General features: G+C 36.3%; 1 protein-coding gene across 1 annotated transcript; it reads left to right on the top strand.

Annotated features, from left to right (window-relative positions):
• Nucleotides 1-2,299: 2,299 nt before the first annotated feature.
• Nucleotides 2,300-17,484, top strand: LOC116501190. Its single transcript, XM_032206674.1, has 7 exons — nt 2,300-2,331; nt 6,089-6,253; nt 8,190-8,324; nt 10,561-10,608; nt 12,808-12,905; nt 14,236-14,328; nt 17,170-17,484. Exons 2-7 carry the CDS (start codon nt 6,142-6,144, stop codon nt 17,347-17,349), a joined length of 666 nt encoding a protein of 221 aa, XP_032062565.1. The 5' UTR covers nt 2,300-2,331; nt 6,089-6,141; the 3' UTR covers nt 17,350-17,484.
• Nucleotides 17,485-18,070: the final 586 nt, after the last annotated feature.

The following is an 18,070-nucleotide window of genomic DNA, read 5'->3' on the forward strand; positions in this document are numbered from 1 at the left end:
AGATAGGAAGGGGGAGGGACATAGGCACAAGGAGGAGAAAGAGGGAGAGATGGAGGAAGGGAGAGAGAGCCAGAGAGAGAATAGAAAAATGCTCCCCAGCAGCTACCCAGATGAGTATCCTGCCCTAGGCACCCTTCCCACTGGAGCAGGTGTTTCTCCTCATAGTACTTCCCCCACAGTAACTCAATAGTTTTCATCAGGATCTGCACAAATTTCCCATTGGTGTTTCTGCGTGTGATACGGTAGTTATGATATAATAGTCATTGCTGATGGGAGCATGTGTTGAGTGGGAAAGGTGTTGCAGGGCAGATTCATTGCTGAGCTTCCTGCAAATGTGATTTTTGGGCCATGTAGTGCAAAGCAGAAGCTGCAGCCAAATGGCAGGTAAAGGAAGGAGAAGAAAGGGTGTTTCCAACATGAAAGGCAATTGCTTTCTGTGGGACCTGCTGTAACAACATCAGTATTGGGATTTTCAGTTGCAAGTCTCTGAGATTATTAACAGGAGCATAAGAACAGCACAGGAGAAATACTGTTGCAAAAGGTCTGGGGTAGACTAAACTAAAACCTCAATTTCTTATTGAACACCTCTACTGATGTGGACTTAGCAGATCTCTTCAGAGTCTTTCAGATCCAGAAATGATCAATGGCATTCCCAATTACAGACTAAACAAGAAAAAAAAAGAAAAAAAAATTTAAATGAATTGCAGATACTAAGATCAGCTACAATGTTGATACATCCTTAGTATCCATATGACTTAATCTACCTTGTATCAATTACAAGTAATTTAAAATAGTTTCTTTTTGTGGCTGCTGATCTCATATATTATTATTCAGTTACTCTACAGTAGTGTTGGTGTAGTGCACGATAATGGTTGTATGTTCATTTGTATAAAATCAAAAAATGTTATGTGCTGTGGCTGTAGAGAGCACAAACACTTCACTTGGTCCCATAACTTGGGGCCCAGAGTCAGACACAGCCTGCCAGAATGGCTCTCATGACATACAGTCTGCATCTTGCAACCTGGATCCATCTCCTCTATAACAACAAACATAGCTGCTGCAAGCTTCATCAGATCTGGCCCCAGTGTAGCCTCTGGAAAAAAAAAAAATAAATAAATAAATAAAATGTTTTTTAAAAATGCATTTGCTACATTTTTCATTGTATTTACCCTGCACTGAAATGATGGTCTTATGCCATGACATTTAGAATCACTCCTGCATTTCTGTGTCTGCATGTCTGCCTGAGTGATAGACAAAGACCTGAGATTTTGAAGTTTCACATTGCTTTGTTGTTAAGTATATCTTCTAGCAAAGTCTTTCTACTGACCTGGTATAGTTACAGAGTCTGGTGGGGGCTTAATGAACTAAGAAAGGTATTTGCTACACCAAATACAGGTTAAATTGAGAATTTTCTTGACACAGTATACAAATTCTAGATGGAAAGAGTAACTTCATTCAGATTTGCTCAATCTTGATTTTAATAAAACTGCCAAAAAGGAAGTAGCAATTGCTTTTAGAGGAGTTTCATTACTTCAGTGACACATATAAATGTCTGATTCACTCCTTTATAAACACAAAGATTGCATTAAGACAAATCTATGTGTATGGATAGAGGGGACTGATAGGTGAGTGAAGGGATAGGAATGTAGAAAGATAAATTTACTGCACGTAACTGATGTGATAATTGATAGAGATAATTCTTTTATGACAAAAAAGTATCTGGGTTTTATGGGCAAATAAACACAGCATATCCGCTTTAAACAAGTACACTCCTATGTTGGAAGCAGTCCAATTATTGCAGTTGGCACAATGAACTACAAAACCCTTTGAATAGCTGGGAAAATATTTAAACAGCTAACTTGTTTTAAACTCCCTGAAACTGAGGCTTCACTCCTACTTTTAATATGTCGATATTGCCAGAAACCCACCATCTGCCCTTCAGTCAGCCCTTGAAGGAACAGTAGATAGTAACAACACAAGTGACATAGAACATCTGAATAGTGTTTATGGACACTATTCAAGCACTATGCAGAAATACTGGCTAAAAAATTGCACGAAGTTCCAGCAAAGACAGCTTCTACAGCACCTTAAAGAAATAAAAGTTTAAAAATTTGTTTTTGCTATTTTCCAGAGTCCTAGAATTGAAAGACAGAAAAAAATATTGATTTAATTGAGTGGATGTAAAGATATAAAAGATTGGGTCTACATCAGACTTCTCTTTTATCACAAGGTTTGGCTTCCTGCCATGTGTTCAGGCAATAAATTGGCTGTAGCAGAGCTGCTTCTAGCATTCAGCTGGGTGGAAGTAGAGACACTAGCAGGCACAATAAGGTAAGCAAGAGTGGAAGACTGCAGCAGATTTTTAAATGGGTTCCAATGTTTCAAATTAAGGTTTTATTTATCACACTGCTTTTTTAGAGTCTAGCAAATGGAATTATTTTTTTTATTCTTTTCAGTTGACTTTAAGTTTTTCTTCTGAGGGCTCTTCCTTTAGTCTAGTTTACATCTTATTTCATATATTCATATCTAGCTTAGTCTGTAGATATTTTAAGGTTGGCTGATTTGAAAGAAATGATGACCCTGTTATTTATTAGCTATATGGGATGGCAGAAGTTCCTTTTAATCTACTGTGAATTTGTTAATCTACTGTTGAACTTTTTGAGGAGTTACATATATTGTTTGGAAGCAGGACTGTCAGCTGCAACCCAGTACACTCAATAAAGACGGATCTGATCTTTTAGGGATAGCTTGCTGTGAATGTACCAATACAGAATGGGATAATATGTGGATCATACTGCTGTGTGAATGATCTCCACATTTTTAAAGTCCTGTTCATATATACTGGGATGTGTCTGGGACAGCTGGAAGAGTGAATAATGGCTAAGAACAAAAGAGAACACTAAGGGAACAAGAAAAGTTATACAGATTATATATATATGCATATATATATATATAATGCATATGCATATATATATATGAAACAGTTTTTCTCTGCTGCTTTCATGTAAATAAATTGATACGGTCTATGGAACTGGAAAAATTCTCAGACCTTGTATGCTTTCAGGGTGATCTTGTTACAACAAACCAGCAGTGTACTCAAGTATATCTGATTTTAGCAGTGTAAAGAGCCAGAGCTCAACTTTTCCACTTCCCTTTCACTTAGCATAGATGTGAAACAAAATGAAAGAAACTGAAATGTCCAAAACAAACAGTGGTTAACCGGGTCTGCAGCCAAGAACACTATGTTGTTCTTTCTAGCATTCTTAGAGCTGCATACACCTTACAGAAGAAGAAAAGAAATGAGCTGAAGAAATAGGCATGAAAAGACATTGAAACAAAGAAATAGACATAGGGATAAACACACAACAGTAACACCTGTAAGTAAAAGTGTAAAAAGCAGGAGCAGATGACATGTATTTAAGAACATTGTGGGAGAGGAAAGGTATCAGAATGGGAGGGTTTATATTGTACACAATCTTAGGCATCACGTGAGGAAATTCAAACTAAGGAAGCTTGGGAGTGTGTGTTCTTAATTTATTGTAGGGAGCTGCATTTTTTCTAGAGAGATAACAAATGTGAAGGTCTAACATAAGCATTTACGTTTTCTCCATTTTAGATGTGTCTACTGGTTAGAATAGCCCAAAATAACTGAACTTAAGTACAGTCCTTCAGAACTTAGAAAAAATATTTCTAAGTTCAAAACTTTTCTAAGATAGTGCTGTAAGAATTTGTGCACTTATTAGAAATGCTTTTGAAAATTCCTTGGAACAGCCCTGCCCTCCTCAGGGTCCTAGCTTGTAATATCTTTCTTTTCTTATAGAGATGGTGGGTATAAAATACACAGATGCAGGACTCTGAATCTTGGTGGCATGATAGCATATTGGTTCTCTATAAAAATAAATTTCACTTCATATTTTTTGTAAATAAATTTAGGACTAACTGAACATAAGTTAGCATTAGTAACTGTGGTATACAAAGAGCAGAACCAGGAGAAGACAATTCCCTGACTGCTTCACTGGATACAAAAATCAGGAATTTGGATCTTCTGAACTTCTGGTCAACTGCAGCCAAATTAGAGTTGTACTTATATTTTCATTAGAAATGTTTAAAAAGGGATTAAATGCCTGTTTTTGAGCATCCCCTGGTCTAAGTCTCAATACTTTGTTAATGCTGAACACCTAGCACACTAACAAGATCCAAAAGCTAGTATTATTGCCCACATATTCTGTAGAGCCTGATCAGGGTAAAAGTTTGCAGAGATCAGGTCCCGGTTAGGTCTTCGGAGAAAATCAGTCTTTTCTCTTTTGGTTAGCCTGCTTCAATGACAAAGCAGTGTCAGCAAGATGAAGACCCAACCCTCTACTTTCTACCTTCTAACTACAAGTTCTCAGGCATTTGAAAAATGAAACAACTTTAGTAGGTTAGAAAAAGTTAATTCTTTTTAATAAAGATGTTGCACTTTCCAATAGCCTAATTCAATGTTCAGTTTTATCTGAGTCAAAAAGCAAAAGAAGAGCCTTAGCCTTCATAATTAGTAACAGGAGAATTGCCAGTGAAAAAAATCCTTAATTTCTATCATTTCAGATAAATATTTAATGTGAAATTCTGCTTTAGAGAACTGAATCAAGCTAGAAGACAGAACCACCCTTCCCAAATTCATTCATAAATTATGTGTATACAAGAGCCATGATCTCTCTGACCTAGCTGATATTCAGTTACTCCGTGCAAAGCTGAATAGGGCCAATATTATAATTGTCTTCACTTAGTTCTTTCACCCATTGTACTGGAAAAAAAATTAAGATAGGAGTCTTCTTTGATCTACACTTTGTTAAAAACAGTTGACTTTAGGAGAGTACTTAGATGAAAGAAACCCAGTTTCCCTTTTTTCAAACCAAAGTTTGGTCCTCAACTTTTCTGACATGCAGTGACTTAATCTGTGTCCTCGGTATATCTTATTAGATGGCCAGGTGGTTCATCAGTCAATGTAGCTCCCATTCTTAGACATCAACCTTTCTTTAGGATATCTAGCCTAGGTAATTCTTAAATCCTGTTCCTCATCTAGTCTTCATAAACTAAAGAGCATTAATTCTTCTCATAAATAGTGGTCAGGCATTGGAATAGGTTGCCCAGGGAAGTGGTGGAGTTCCCACCCCTGGGGGTGTGTAAGGAAAGGTTGGACATGGTGCTTAGGGACATAGTTCAGTGGGTGACATTGGTGGTAAGGCGATGTCTGGGCCTGATGATCTTGGAGGTCTTTTCTAAAAGTAATGATTCTATGGTTCTCTGAATTTCGTAAATATAGTCACAAACACAGCATCATTTGAAAAATGAAGAACACACTGAAGTCAAATGATCAAATTTTAAATGAGACATTTGTAGTCTGAAAATATAACTGGTTGGGGATTGATTTTTTCTAGTCACCCGTGTCATTAATGAATAAATATTTCTAATACACACCTGAAATCTGCAAACTCCAATCCTCATTCCTGAATCTCGTTTTAAGATTACAGTATGGTTGCATCTGCATGTCTTTACTGAAAGCTGGGTTATACTATGTTGAAGTTAGCATCATATTCTATCATTTATGAATGCTCCAAAAATGATTGTTGACTGAAGGACTTCTGAGGGAGAAAAGGAATATGATTTTTCAATACAGCTAGCAAAGTATGGCTAGATTCCTATGACTGAAAAGTGTAAATAAATAAATAATAACAAAAAAAAAGTAATCACCTAAACTAGTTATAGAATCACAGAACCATAGAATATCCTGAGTTGGAAGGGACCCATAAGGATTGTCGAGTCCAACTCCTTACATTTTATTTAAGAGGAAGTCTTTTACAATGTGCTCCTTTAACAAAACTTTATGCATGAATCTTAGCCTAAGATTAGGTAGATCACATGAATTGCCATCATTGGAAATACACCATTTTTGCCTTTCAAGACACAGGCTTGAGTCATGCACACAATCACACATTTATTGAGTTTACCTTACTTCTGTTCAATGTCCCATATTGAAACGATACATTTTGTAAACTTCTTTCTCAACCAAATTATGAAGTTTTGTGACTAATTCTATTTTCTACTTTAGGGCTGGGAAGGTGAGGCAACTCAGCTTATTGGGGTTTCTCAAGGACTTCAACAATGAGGCTCCGCTCAGGCCGCCAAAAGCCTTACGAAGTGCCTGTCTCTGCAAGGCAACTGGCTAGAAGGAAACCTCCGCAGTGCAATAGAGCACCAGCTTCTGGAACATCAGGTAACTCCTTCCTGTGGTTGAAAAGTGTGGTTGTAATCTTGGGAAGGTAATGGTGCCAACCCAAGGCAGAGTTCAACTAAATCAAGTATCTGGAACAGCTAATAGGTAATAAGCTCAAGAGTAAAAATACCAGAAGGAATTAAAATAAATAAATAAAAATCTGGCTTAAAACAACCTGCAAAAAAACGCTTCCCAAAGGAACAACATTAAAATTTTCATACGACCAAATGCAGACTGGTAATTTCTAATGAACATGTATGCATTCCTGGAAGACAGTGAATGTCATAGCAGGCCTAACAACCATTTTATTTTCTGTACTGTACTAGTTCTTATAATATACCATAATTCTTACAATATAAGTGTTGTGATAAGTGTTTTTGGTTTTGTTTTTAAAGTTTTGCTCTATTACTTATGATAGTAGCTGTCCTTTTGCTTCTTATAAAAAGCTATCTTTTTTCTGGAGGTCTGCTAGCCCAGGTTGCCAGACCTGTGCAGAGAAGGCCTTTGCCCATGAATGGGCCAATCATGTGCATGCCACAGGTCCAACACAGGATGTGTCAGACCTGCCAGTGCTGGAATGAGGGACTTGGGTCAGGGTGTGTCAAGGATGTTTCCTTTATCTTTTTTTTTCACTGAACTTGCAGAGTTTCTGCTCAGCCTAGTCAGGGCAGAAAGTAAGCTTCCCCAAAACAGCTCTATTTTTCAAAATATCTGCTGAAACAGATTTTTCAGAAGGTCTATATAAATATAAAAGGAGTAATAAAAACTTTCAGTGAGGCCAAAAATTTCCAGAGTATTATCTCATTGCTAGTGCATTTGAGTATCCTGTTGATTTGCCTAAGTTTTCTGGCCAAGAAAGGACTATTTGTCTTACAGCAGTTGTTTACCCTAGAGGTCTGTGTTGTTCCAGAAATGTCTTGAATTCTGTAATGAATTTGTAAGTAGAAAACATATTCCAGGAAAACAATGCTCAGTCTAGCATAATCCAAATTATGCTTTATAGTGATCCTCTGGAGGTGTTGGACATTCAGTTGGCTGAAGTTCCCTACTGACACCTTTTACACCTTTTACCTACAAATATATTTTATTTATTTATTTATTTTAGTTTAGTTTAGTTTTTTGTTTGTTTGATTTAATTTTTTTTTTTTTTTTTTTTTTTTTTGTGGGGGGGGAAGGGTTGGTTTGTTGTTGTTTTCCAGCAAGAGATGCCAGGTATCGCCCCAAAGGCTGCTATTTTAGGTAAACAGATGGACCCTAAAACTCTTGTTTGTATGCAGATCCAATTTTCAAAGTGGAAAATTGGGAGACAGGCAGGTACTTATCTATGAAAGGAAGGAAATTAATCTAGAAACAGCATGCTGCAGAACTTTCTCCTATTTCAAAAACTTACGGCTCAGCCATGTTCTCTTTGCTGCTCTCTCCATGTGCAGGCTTTTGTACAGAGCATTGCTCTGTTTCTGCCTCTCTCCACCAACCAATTGCAAATTCAGGTCCCTTCTTTTTTTTATTTATTTTTATTTTGTCCAAATTCCTCCTTTCCCCATTAGTTTCTTCCAACACAGCTATCTGCAGGTTGTCCACAACCCCTATTTGTACCCCATCCTTCAGGCTTACATGCACCTCTTGAGCTGGAAGCCACTTTTACGAGATCAAGTTTTTGCACATGCTAACTCTGCAGAAGGCTCAGAATAAAGCTCATCTTCTCACTGAGGTAACCTTCCAAGTGAATAAATCTTTGCTTTCCTTCTTGACACCACCACCAAGCTTCCAAAACAGCAGCTTAAGCCCACTGTATAATTTCTATTATATGTTGCTTATACTGTTCTAAGGTAAATCTACTTTCCGTAGAACATACAGTAATAAACAAGCAAAGATTGGTATAAAAATACACATTATTTATTTTTATTATGGAATTTTCCCATTTTTCTGTTGCCAGTAAAATTGCCAGTGTTTAGTCTGCGAGAAACAGTGAAGTGCTATTTACTGACTGAAGATTCAAAAACAGTGCATTTTGACTTAGATGAAGATGGTCATCATGAAATATCAACCAAAGATTCACAGTCCCATGAAGGTAGTGTGCTTTTTATACCAAGCCTCACCAAATGTATGTATAATACCATAGAACATGTTGAATGCACCATTATGTTTTCTGTACATCAGTCAGTAGAGATAACATTTTATTGCGTATTTCTGAATATTGATAGTAATATAAGAAGACTTGTATTCTGCTTTACGGTAGGTACATACTATACTTAAACAAAAATATGATTATTTGTTCACTCCAATTAGAGTTAATGGGAAGTCTAGATATTTGCCTGTTAATGGAGGGAAAGAATCATACAACAGTTTGGATAAGAAGGGACCTTCAAGATCACCTAGTTCCAAGCCCATTGCCATGGCAGGGATGCCACCCACTAGATCAGGTTGCCCAGGGTTTCATCCAGCTTGGTCTTGAACACAGCTTCTCTGGGCAACCTGCTCCAGTCCCTCACTACCCTCTGAATAAATAATTTATTCCTAATATCTACCCTCTTTTAGTTTAAAAACATTTCCCCTTGTCCTATTACTATATGATCATGTAAAAAGTCACTCTCCATCTTTTCTTAAGCCCCCTTCAGGTACTGGGAGGCTGCAATGAGGTCTCCCTGGAGAGTTCTCTTCTCCAACCTGAACATCCCCAGATCTCTCAGCCTCTCTTCATTAGGAGAGGTGCTCCAGCCCCTTCATGGCCCTACTATAACAACCCCACATCCTTTTTGTGCTGGGGGCCTCAGACCTGAATGCAGCACTCCAGGTGTGGCCTCACAAGGGCAGAGCAGAGGGGCACAATCCCCTCCCTCTGCCTGCTGGCCAACCCTCTGCTGATGCAGCCCAGGATGCAGTCGGCCTTCTGGGCTGCAAGCACGTGCTGCTGGCTCATATTAAGCTTTTGGTCCACCAGAACCCCCAAGTCCTTCTCTGAGGAGCTGCTCTCAGTGAGTTCTTCTCCCAGTCTAGACTTCTGTCTGGTCTTGCCCTAACCTAGGTGCAGCACCTTGTGAAGATAACTATCAGACACTAGGAAAAATGAAGAAAAATAGATACAATTTAGGAGTTTGTAGAATTGTTCTATTTTTTCATGTAACTCTTCTCTTATTTAACGCGGGGCTTCTCTAATTGACTCCCCAATGAGAGAAGTATTAGAGAAGTTAGTGACTCCCCAATTATACTAGTCACAACTAGTATAACAGAAGTAGTCATTAGAGGGTATTCTTTTGGTGAATAAGAGGCAAATAACAATTGCAGTTATCCTAGAGCTATATATTTTCCAAAGACATGATAGAAGGGAGAAAAACAAAATACTGGAAAAAGAAATTTGTAGGATAACTATTAAGTTACTGAAACTTTCTTACAGAAACTCATCTTTTACAGGAGTTAGAAGTTTAATATGTATGCTTCAGACATAGAAAGGCTTGGTTGATATATTTGTAAACTAGATTAAAAAAAAAAATTATTTTATTAAATTGTGAATAATGACAGCTACACTGATAACTAAGATATTTAAGTGATACCTTTTGAAGTGACTCTTACATGTATAATAACTTCATTGAGTTTTAAAGTAACCCAGACAATTAGCGCTTCTGATGTGTGATCAGAAGCAAAATCTCTATTGGTTTTGCTTAGCAGAAGCAATTTAAAAAAAAAAAAAAAAAGAGGAAATGATATGTCATAAACACACAAACATACATTCATGATTTCATGATGATTCAGTTAAGACGGCATCCTATTAGGAGCCAACTTTAATCTGCGTGTTTGTGGCTTTGAGCTGAAGTGAGTAATGCTTTCAACACAGCTGACTACTTAACTTAGGCTGATGTGAGAAAAGCCAGAACATCCATGCTGTGGCTACCTGTTACTTTCCAGTCTGGTTTATTTTGTGTCAGGGTCCTCACATCTGTTACCAAACAATTTTGGGGCTTCTCTTTGATAGCATTTAATATCTTACATTTCCTTACTCATCTCTATTTGGCAGGTGAATTCTCTTTTGTAAAAGATAATTAATCAAACAATACATTTATTAGACTAAGAATTCAGCCCTCAGGTTATATATACATACAAGTTTAACTGTATAGTCTTAGTAGGATCACATGAATTCAGAGACCTGCAAAAAAAATGAAGTCTGGTGCCAGTTGCTATTACACATTCTTTTACACATTCTTTGCCAGATGATACTTTAAAGCAATTCAATAAATTGTTCATGAAGTTTTTTTAATTTGAAGAATGTAACTGTCTAATTCCAAATCTTTGTTAAATGTCTTCTGTTTTAGATATCGCATGGTTAAGCATATTCACAAGCAATGAACCAGCAGTTAGTGGTAAGACTTGCATGACTCATGTGGGAGCAAAATATATCATTCTCTTTGTTAGTGTCTGTTTTTGAAGGGACGTTTGAAGGTAGGAAAAGAAGTTAGTAATGTTTCATATACATCATATTAGAAGTGATATCTAATGCCAAATATTCATTTAGGTCAGGTTGCTAGAAAATGGACAATTTAGATAGGCTGTTAAGAATGAAAGATCTGTGAATTTCTGTGTTCCACAGAAAGAGATCTTAAAAGCCGCACAACATGCCTTAGCAAGTTATGAGTAAGGTCTTGGACTAAGGACAAATGTACATGAGGAAGTAGAGTTTATACAAGCTGGAACCAATATTTTTTGGAAGAAAAGCATATGTGCTATATTGCTGGCATTTGGCTCTTAGTTAGAAAAGACCTGTTTTAACAGGAGAGAGAAAATAAAAAGAAAGGATGTGAAGAAAGAGGATATGCTTTTTTGGAACTTTCATAATTGTAAGCGTAAGAAATGAGTGAGAACAATCAAAGATAAGTTGGTTCAAGATATTCCAGTAAAAGACAAATCTAGTCCAGTTTCAACCAGAAAGGGCTGCTGCAAGGTCCAGGATTGCAACTTGAACAATAGTCAAAAGGGGATTTATAGGGAAGAGTATAAAATATTGATCATTCAATATTTGCCTGAACCCCAAAACTTTGCATTTCAGGGACACCCCAAACAAGAAGTGGCATCTGGTATTTCATTAATTTCAAAGCATTTCATTTGCATTTCATTTTGCATGAAAAAGGTCCCTGAAACTCTGGATTTAGAAACCAAGAGGTTAGGTAATTCATCCAAAGGCTATCAAAGAGTGGAAAGAACATTTATGGAATCATGGAACAGTTCCTTACTTTCCTTACCAGCAATCGCATGCCTGACAGATCATTTGCCACTTTTTTCAGAGGTGATTTGGAAAGTTTGAGTCCCCTAAGTCAGCACACTGTTATGATTAAATATGAAATATCTCTTGCCACTGATGTGCTACTTACATGCTACAGCTGAAGCTGGACAATTGCAGCTGAGACAATATGAACTGGTAACACAAGTAAAATGAAGACTTGTAAACCTCCTGCATTCTACCACATTTATCTGATGCATTAATAAATATGCAAACAGTAAAGCACACTATGCTGGATTTTAACAAGGTTTGTTATGCTGTTTTCTTGCTGTAGCTGGCTCAGACAAAATTTGTTTGAAAAATTTCCACAAAAGCACTATAGGTAGAGTAAGTTAGGGTAACTAAAATAAGGGACAGGATTGAGGGACATGAAAACAGTCAGATGGAATGAGTAAATTCTGCTTATTCATAAGGTACTTCAAAGGCTGAAAGATACCCTTGGTAACAAGAAAAAAAAAAAAAAAGTATCTTCAACTGCAACATTCAATTAACAGTTACCTAATCTCTGTTAAATTTATCTTCAGTTGTTGCATTGGTGGGCATATAGATCAACTGCTACTTTTTTGTTTGTTTGTTTTAACCTGTACCCTTGAAATACTTTCAAGAGCACAGCTGATACTGTTTGAAATAAATCTGCAAGGCAGTCAGATATAACATCACTGCATAGTTATTAATGCCAATGGCTCTTCTAGGTGATGTTCTTGTATACCATGCTAATTGACAAAAGGTAACTTTAATTATTTTTTGCTTACATGGGTCTGAGGCTTTGAAGTACCAAAAAGTTTATTTTCAGTTTATCAGGCTGAGCATTATACTGTGTTATATACTGTTATTTCCTCTAGATGAAAAAACAACATTATATCCAAAGGGATTAAATCCATTACACCCATTGACAGTGGAAAGATTTTGACCTACAGAGCACACAGGACATAAAATAGAAAAAACCCTGTATTTCCTATATTATAATAACATGTGTGTTACACATATGTCTAAGCACTAATACATATATGCCTTCATTACTCATATTGTATGTATTCATGTATATCTGATATTCCATATATAATCAGAAATATACAGAGAAAAATTTAGATTTGTATAGAAAATCATCAAAAAGCCATAGACTTTAAACACTTTGCAGAAGAGATCTGTATCAAGTGAGTATATTTGCTTCTATTCCTATGCCTGTCAATGTAAAGAGAGTCTGAATATTGTCTATTTACAAAATACTTTAGCTGCGCTTCATTTTACAAAGTGATACAAATTTTATTACAATGTTCTCCTCTAGCGAAAACGTGGTCTAAAAATGTGGTGGTCCTCACACAGAGATCAAAGCATAACGAATTTGTCCTGTTGTGCAAGGGTAAAAAGCAGCTCTGTCTGAAGGTAAGAATCATTTTTTTAATGTGTTACTTGTGAGTGCTCTTTCCCACTAGAGAACAATTCCCAACAGCCCTTTTCAAATGCATTTTTCATTACATATCACATTTCACAAGTTCTGACTGCCTTCCTCTATGATGTCCATGGAGAAACTTAAAATAAGCTATTGCAAAAATCATTGTATTATGTAGCTGACTACTGCTGTGGAAAGAAATGAGTTTAAGAGGGGAATTATTTTCTCCTCCGCAATCTGAGTTACAAGATAATGAAAGGGTATTTGTGATGAAAAGAAATTACAGCTGAATGTACTAACCTGCTCTAAATATTTGCATCTGTTGTCAGAACATTCTCATTTTCTACATTCTTGCAAAGGTTTGTTTATAGTGGAAAGAGCAGGCAAGGGTAGATTTCCGTATGGTGCCCTCCCCACCCCCCTTTTTTTTCTAAATTGGTTGGAAACTGGAGTGCTGAGGCATTAACTGGTCAATTCCTGTTATTACCCCTGCCATCAGAGTATCAAAGTGGTTCCAGAGTGTTTGTCCATATGGTGATAAGAATTTTATATATATATATAATATGTAACTTCATATATTTATATATATATAAACACATATACTAAAATCTGTCTGAGGAAGAACTTTATGTTGGAATTCACCCTTTAAAGTAGGCCAAAGGTCCAAGCTGCTCTGTTTCAACAAGTCATACTGAGATTAAGAATGACTTTATCTAACCTTAGCCTTGCATTACCAAATGCTTCCTCAGATTAAATTTTTCTCACATTTAATTTATTTTCCTTTTCAGGACTTTCCAAAAAGTCAGTTTCCTGAAATTATCTGGGGAAATGTGTGCTGTAAGATATATTTATTATGTTTATAGTACATTATCCCACTGGAGTTTTCATTACTACCCTTGGAAGAACAACTATTTTTTAAAGATTTTATATGGTTCAGAGATAATTTTTTCAGAGATTAATTGTTTGAAATGGGTTCCACCAAATCAGAGAAAGAATGGAGCATTGAGCCCTAACAGATTTTACTTCCCAATCACCTATTTTGAAAATGCTGGATTATACAAGGTTATCTTTCTTGGTATCTTTAAAAGCAGTTCTTTTCTGAAAATGATGGGAAACACATTTACTGTCTCCAAAATACATAAAAAATCTGGAGAGATCACTGACCGCAAAACATAACAATTTGGATGTCTCAGCTAACACAATTTAATCATTAGTGGGCTTTGTAAACAACGGAAGTTTTCTTTGGAATTAGTACTACTTTTGGTGGATTAAAAGTGCAAAATGTGAAGACAAAATAACCAATTTGCGTGGTTGTAAATACAGGTCTTAAAAGGATGTTGTTCAGAGCCAGATTATCCTTCAGTGAAAAGACGCAACAGGAAAACATGCAAGCACGAAGATCCTGACTTCGAACAGGTATACAGTCATGATCAACCAAATAGAAACGTATTTATGAGAGAGAGGATATACAAACATAGCTGTACAAAAAGTGCAACTAAATGCGGTTCTGCTGTTGTTACATGATGAGTTGTTTACATTCTTATTTTTAGAACGTTCCTCAGAAAAGGAGAAATAAGCAAAATCTTTCCTTGCTTTTGACTTGACTTGTGTACACCAATAGATCCTGCAGTCTACAGGAAAAGTACCTAAGCTTACAATACCACATGAAAGACAGAGATATGTTTCCAGTATTATTGTGCTTCTGTAAAATGCAGGGAGATCTGAAGTAGTTTTTATCTGGTTCAACTCCTTAGACACAACCTAGAAGAGTCAAATTACAAGAATAATGATGTTTTTAAAGAATAGTGAATCCAGCAGTCAAAAACTTACTGTATGAATAAAACCACAAAGTATAGAGTACTAAACATTTTATATAAATTAGAATTTAAAAGTAAGTAGTCCCAGAAGTACTTTCAGAGTGAATTCTGTATCAGTAAACCAATATAATTCTGGAGAAATGTATTGTGTGTTGAATACAGGTAGCCAGGTTGATTCTTCACATATTTTGGTGACCAAAGTTTGATTTTGTTAGTTCTTCTCTAGACAGAAATGATAAAACATAGTGAGCACAGGATGGAAATTACTTTAATTGCTATATGGTACATATTAAACAGATATCATAACCCGCAGAAAATAAAAAAACTGAGAAAATGTTGAGAAAATCATTTTTGTTAGGGTTATGCTCCAGCCAACATACTATTCAAGACTGATTAAAAATACAGTATTTCCAATTTCAGTAAGTACATTTAAAACTATCTAGGATCAGATGGCTTTCACAACTTCATAATATCAGATCTGAAATACTGAAAACCTAAAATTCATAGCCTAATATTTCTATCATTTCTAACATTTCTCCAAAGTCAGAAAGGAATTCTGGTAATTTCAAATTATACTGATTTTCTTGTTTGAAGACATTCTGAATTTTTTTTTCAAAGGTAGGAGCAACACATCTATTATTTATTTATTTGTTTGTTTGTTTGTTTATTGTATAATTAATTAACCAGTCTCCAGCATTATGAACCTGGAAAATCCATTTGGGTCCTTCAGTTTATGTTCCTACTGATGTACCTTTCAGAAATTTATTTGGCTATACCTAGAATCAGAAAGCAATGAGGCTTAGAAAATTTAGGGCAACTTCCAGCCCCTCTCTTTGTATGATAAAAAGTATCAGAGACACTTTTCATTTTTGTAAAACTTTTATCATAAGCTTTTTATAAGAAACATGCCTTTCCTTTTTTTTTTTTTTTTTTTTTTTTTTTCTATAGAGCTGTTAATAGGAAAAGGATTAGTCTTGATAGATCCCAGTTTTGGGTCATAGTTAGAAAGAAAAAAAAAAAAGTAAGTGTTGCCTGTCAAGACCTAGTCATCACTGTAGTTTCTAAACAAATAAAATTAAAAATTAATTCTGAGAACCTATTTGCTACAAACCTAACAAGGCAACTAGTGAACATCATAGTTTCTTGCTGAAGCTTTTAAGTAGAAAATAATACGTTACTCATTTCAGTGAGGAGAAATCAGCAGCCTGCACTTGGTTCACATCTGATTAGACAAAGAAGCCAAACCATAGTTAAGCCTGAATTGTGAGATTCTTATAAACCTTCTAGAAAGAATGCAGTGAACAAGAAATAATTTCTGGTGTGATTAATCAAGCCTCTATTGTCCACAGAACAAAAAAGTGTGGGAGGGGTTGACTGAGATGGGGAAGTACTTCTCATGGTCAATCACAAAACTATGTGGTGTTGCAGTGTGATATTTTGTCAGCTAGCTTTTAACAATAAGTCTCAAAGGTTAGCATTTTTGCTTATTTTTGGAAGACTGCCAGTAGAATTACCAGAAACATGAGAATCTGTGGTGCCTGCTGTTACAGCACCAGAAAGAGTTGCATACAGTGTTGTCAGCTTACATTTCTGTAACCGAAGCTTAGGGAGACACAGCTCACAATCAACATTTACTAAAAGATCCTTTATTAATTAGGCTATTATTAACACAATAAAATTGTAACAGCTTGTAACAGCAAATAATGGTTTATAGTAACAGCTTATAATGATAGGAAACTGAATCAGAAGGGTAGCAGTTCACAACCACCATTTATTAAAACACTGTGCTGGTAATGGCAGAAAACTGCTCACACAGCACATGCCCACACAGTACGCCACGCAGTGGTTACCCAGCCCCAGTGGCTCACTGCGGAGCAGAGGGTCCTCCCTTGCTTCAGAGGGTCCCCGAAGATGGATCTTAAATGAAGGTGTACTGTGGACTTGAGATGCACAGAAAATTTTATGTATTAGGACTTTTTTTTAAAAAAGAGTAACTAGTATTCTGATTTCACTCCAAAATAGGCAACAGAAACCCTGACTTGGTATTTTGTTGCTAGCGGCAGCTGACCTGGAAGGTCTGAGATAAGAAAATAGCCAGATGAAAATCCTAAATTATCCCAGTAGCAAGTACATTACAGAGCAAAACTGTACTAGTCTTTTTGGAAACCAAAGGAATACAAAGGAATACAGCTATGGAAGCAGCCAGTCCTCTGAGGAAGGCAGGTATTATTTTGTTTACAGTCCCCATAGAATCTGTCCCAAAATGATTAGGTCTTCCCAAAAATCTATCATAAAAAATGGAAAATACAGTCAAAATATACAAAGCTAGCAATATCCCTGAAATTTTCTAACATTTGAATTTTTCTAACATGATTTTTTCTAACATAACTTAAAGGCTTTAAAAAATAACATATGTTCTTTACTCTGTGTATTTTCATAGCTGAGCGAAGATAATCACTTTTTCATCATGCATAGTGAAGGAGAGTCAGTGAAATTCCAGTGCTATGAAGACACAAATTACTTTCTGCATGTGAATGATGACTCACTTGATATACGCAAGCCAGATCACAAAGACCCCAATGGAGAGAAAAATTTTTTCTTCAGAGTGTCATACTTATAGAGAAAATATTTCTTCTACCCTTCAGTGGCCTAACTGTCCATACAGCTCCTACAATAATTTAACAGGAAAGAAGAAAGGTTGAGACAAACTAATTTCCATTTTGCCTTATTTTTCACTTTTCTTTTTTTTTTTCTTTTTTTGGGGGGAGGGGATATAATTTCTTGAATAATCCTTCTGCATGAGGGTACTATATTTCTGTACTTACAATAGGAAGAGAGAATGGCAAAGTCTGAAAAATATACTAACTAGTCTCTTCATATCTTACCTGCATAGTTATAGTTTTAGGGAGCTGAATTCTCTCTGAAGGGGAAAAACACACAGGGCATATCTCAAAGACAGGGGAAAACGGAATCATCCACACGGAATACAAAGCCCACAGGCATGAAATACAAAGTGCAGCTAATTTTCTATATTGTAAAAGTTTTACTTTTTAAAAGCATACGTCTTTTATGAGCTCACCTGAACTTGAAATGAAAACACTTGGAAGTCATTAAATGCATACATACATGTACTGACTGACTGACTGTGGGAAGGCATCTCTCATCTAAAGGAGAGCAAAGGAGGAGGTTATGGTTTGGCAGGTGATGTGTCTGCCTCTGCAGCTCACAGTAAGCCCACACTCCATCCTGCAAATTCAGCGTCTGAGAGCACGGAGCATCAGAGTCATGGTGGACTGATGAAACTGACTGGGCAAAACAGATGTCTGTGGACAGAGGTAGAG

Source organism: Aythya fuligula, chromosome Z (assembly GCF_009819795.1).
Source record: "Aythya fuligula isolate bAytFul2 chromosome Z, bAytFul2.pri, whole genome shotgun sequence".
Taxonomy (NCBI): domain Eukaryota; kingdom Metazoa; phylum Chordata; class Aves; order Anseriformes; family Anatidae; genus Aythya; species Aythya fuligula.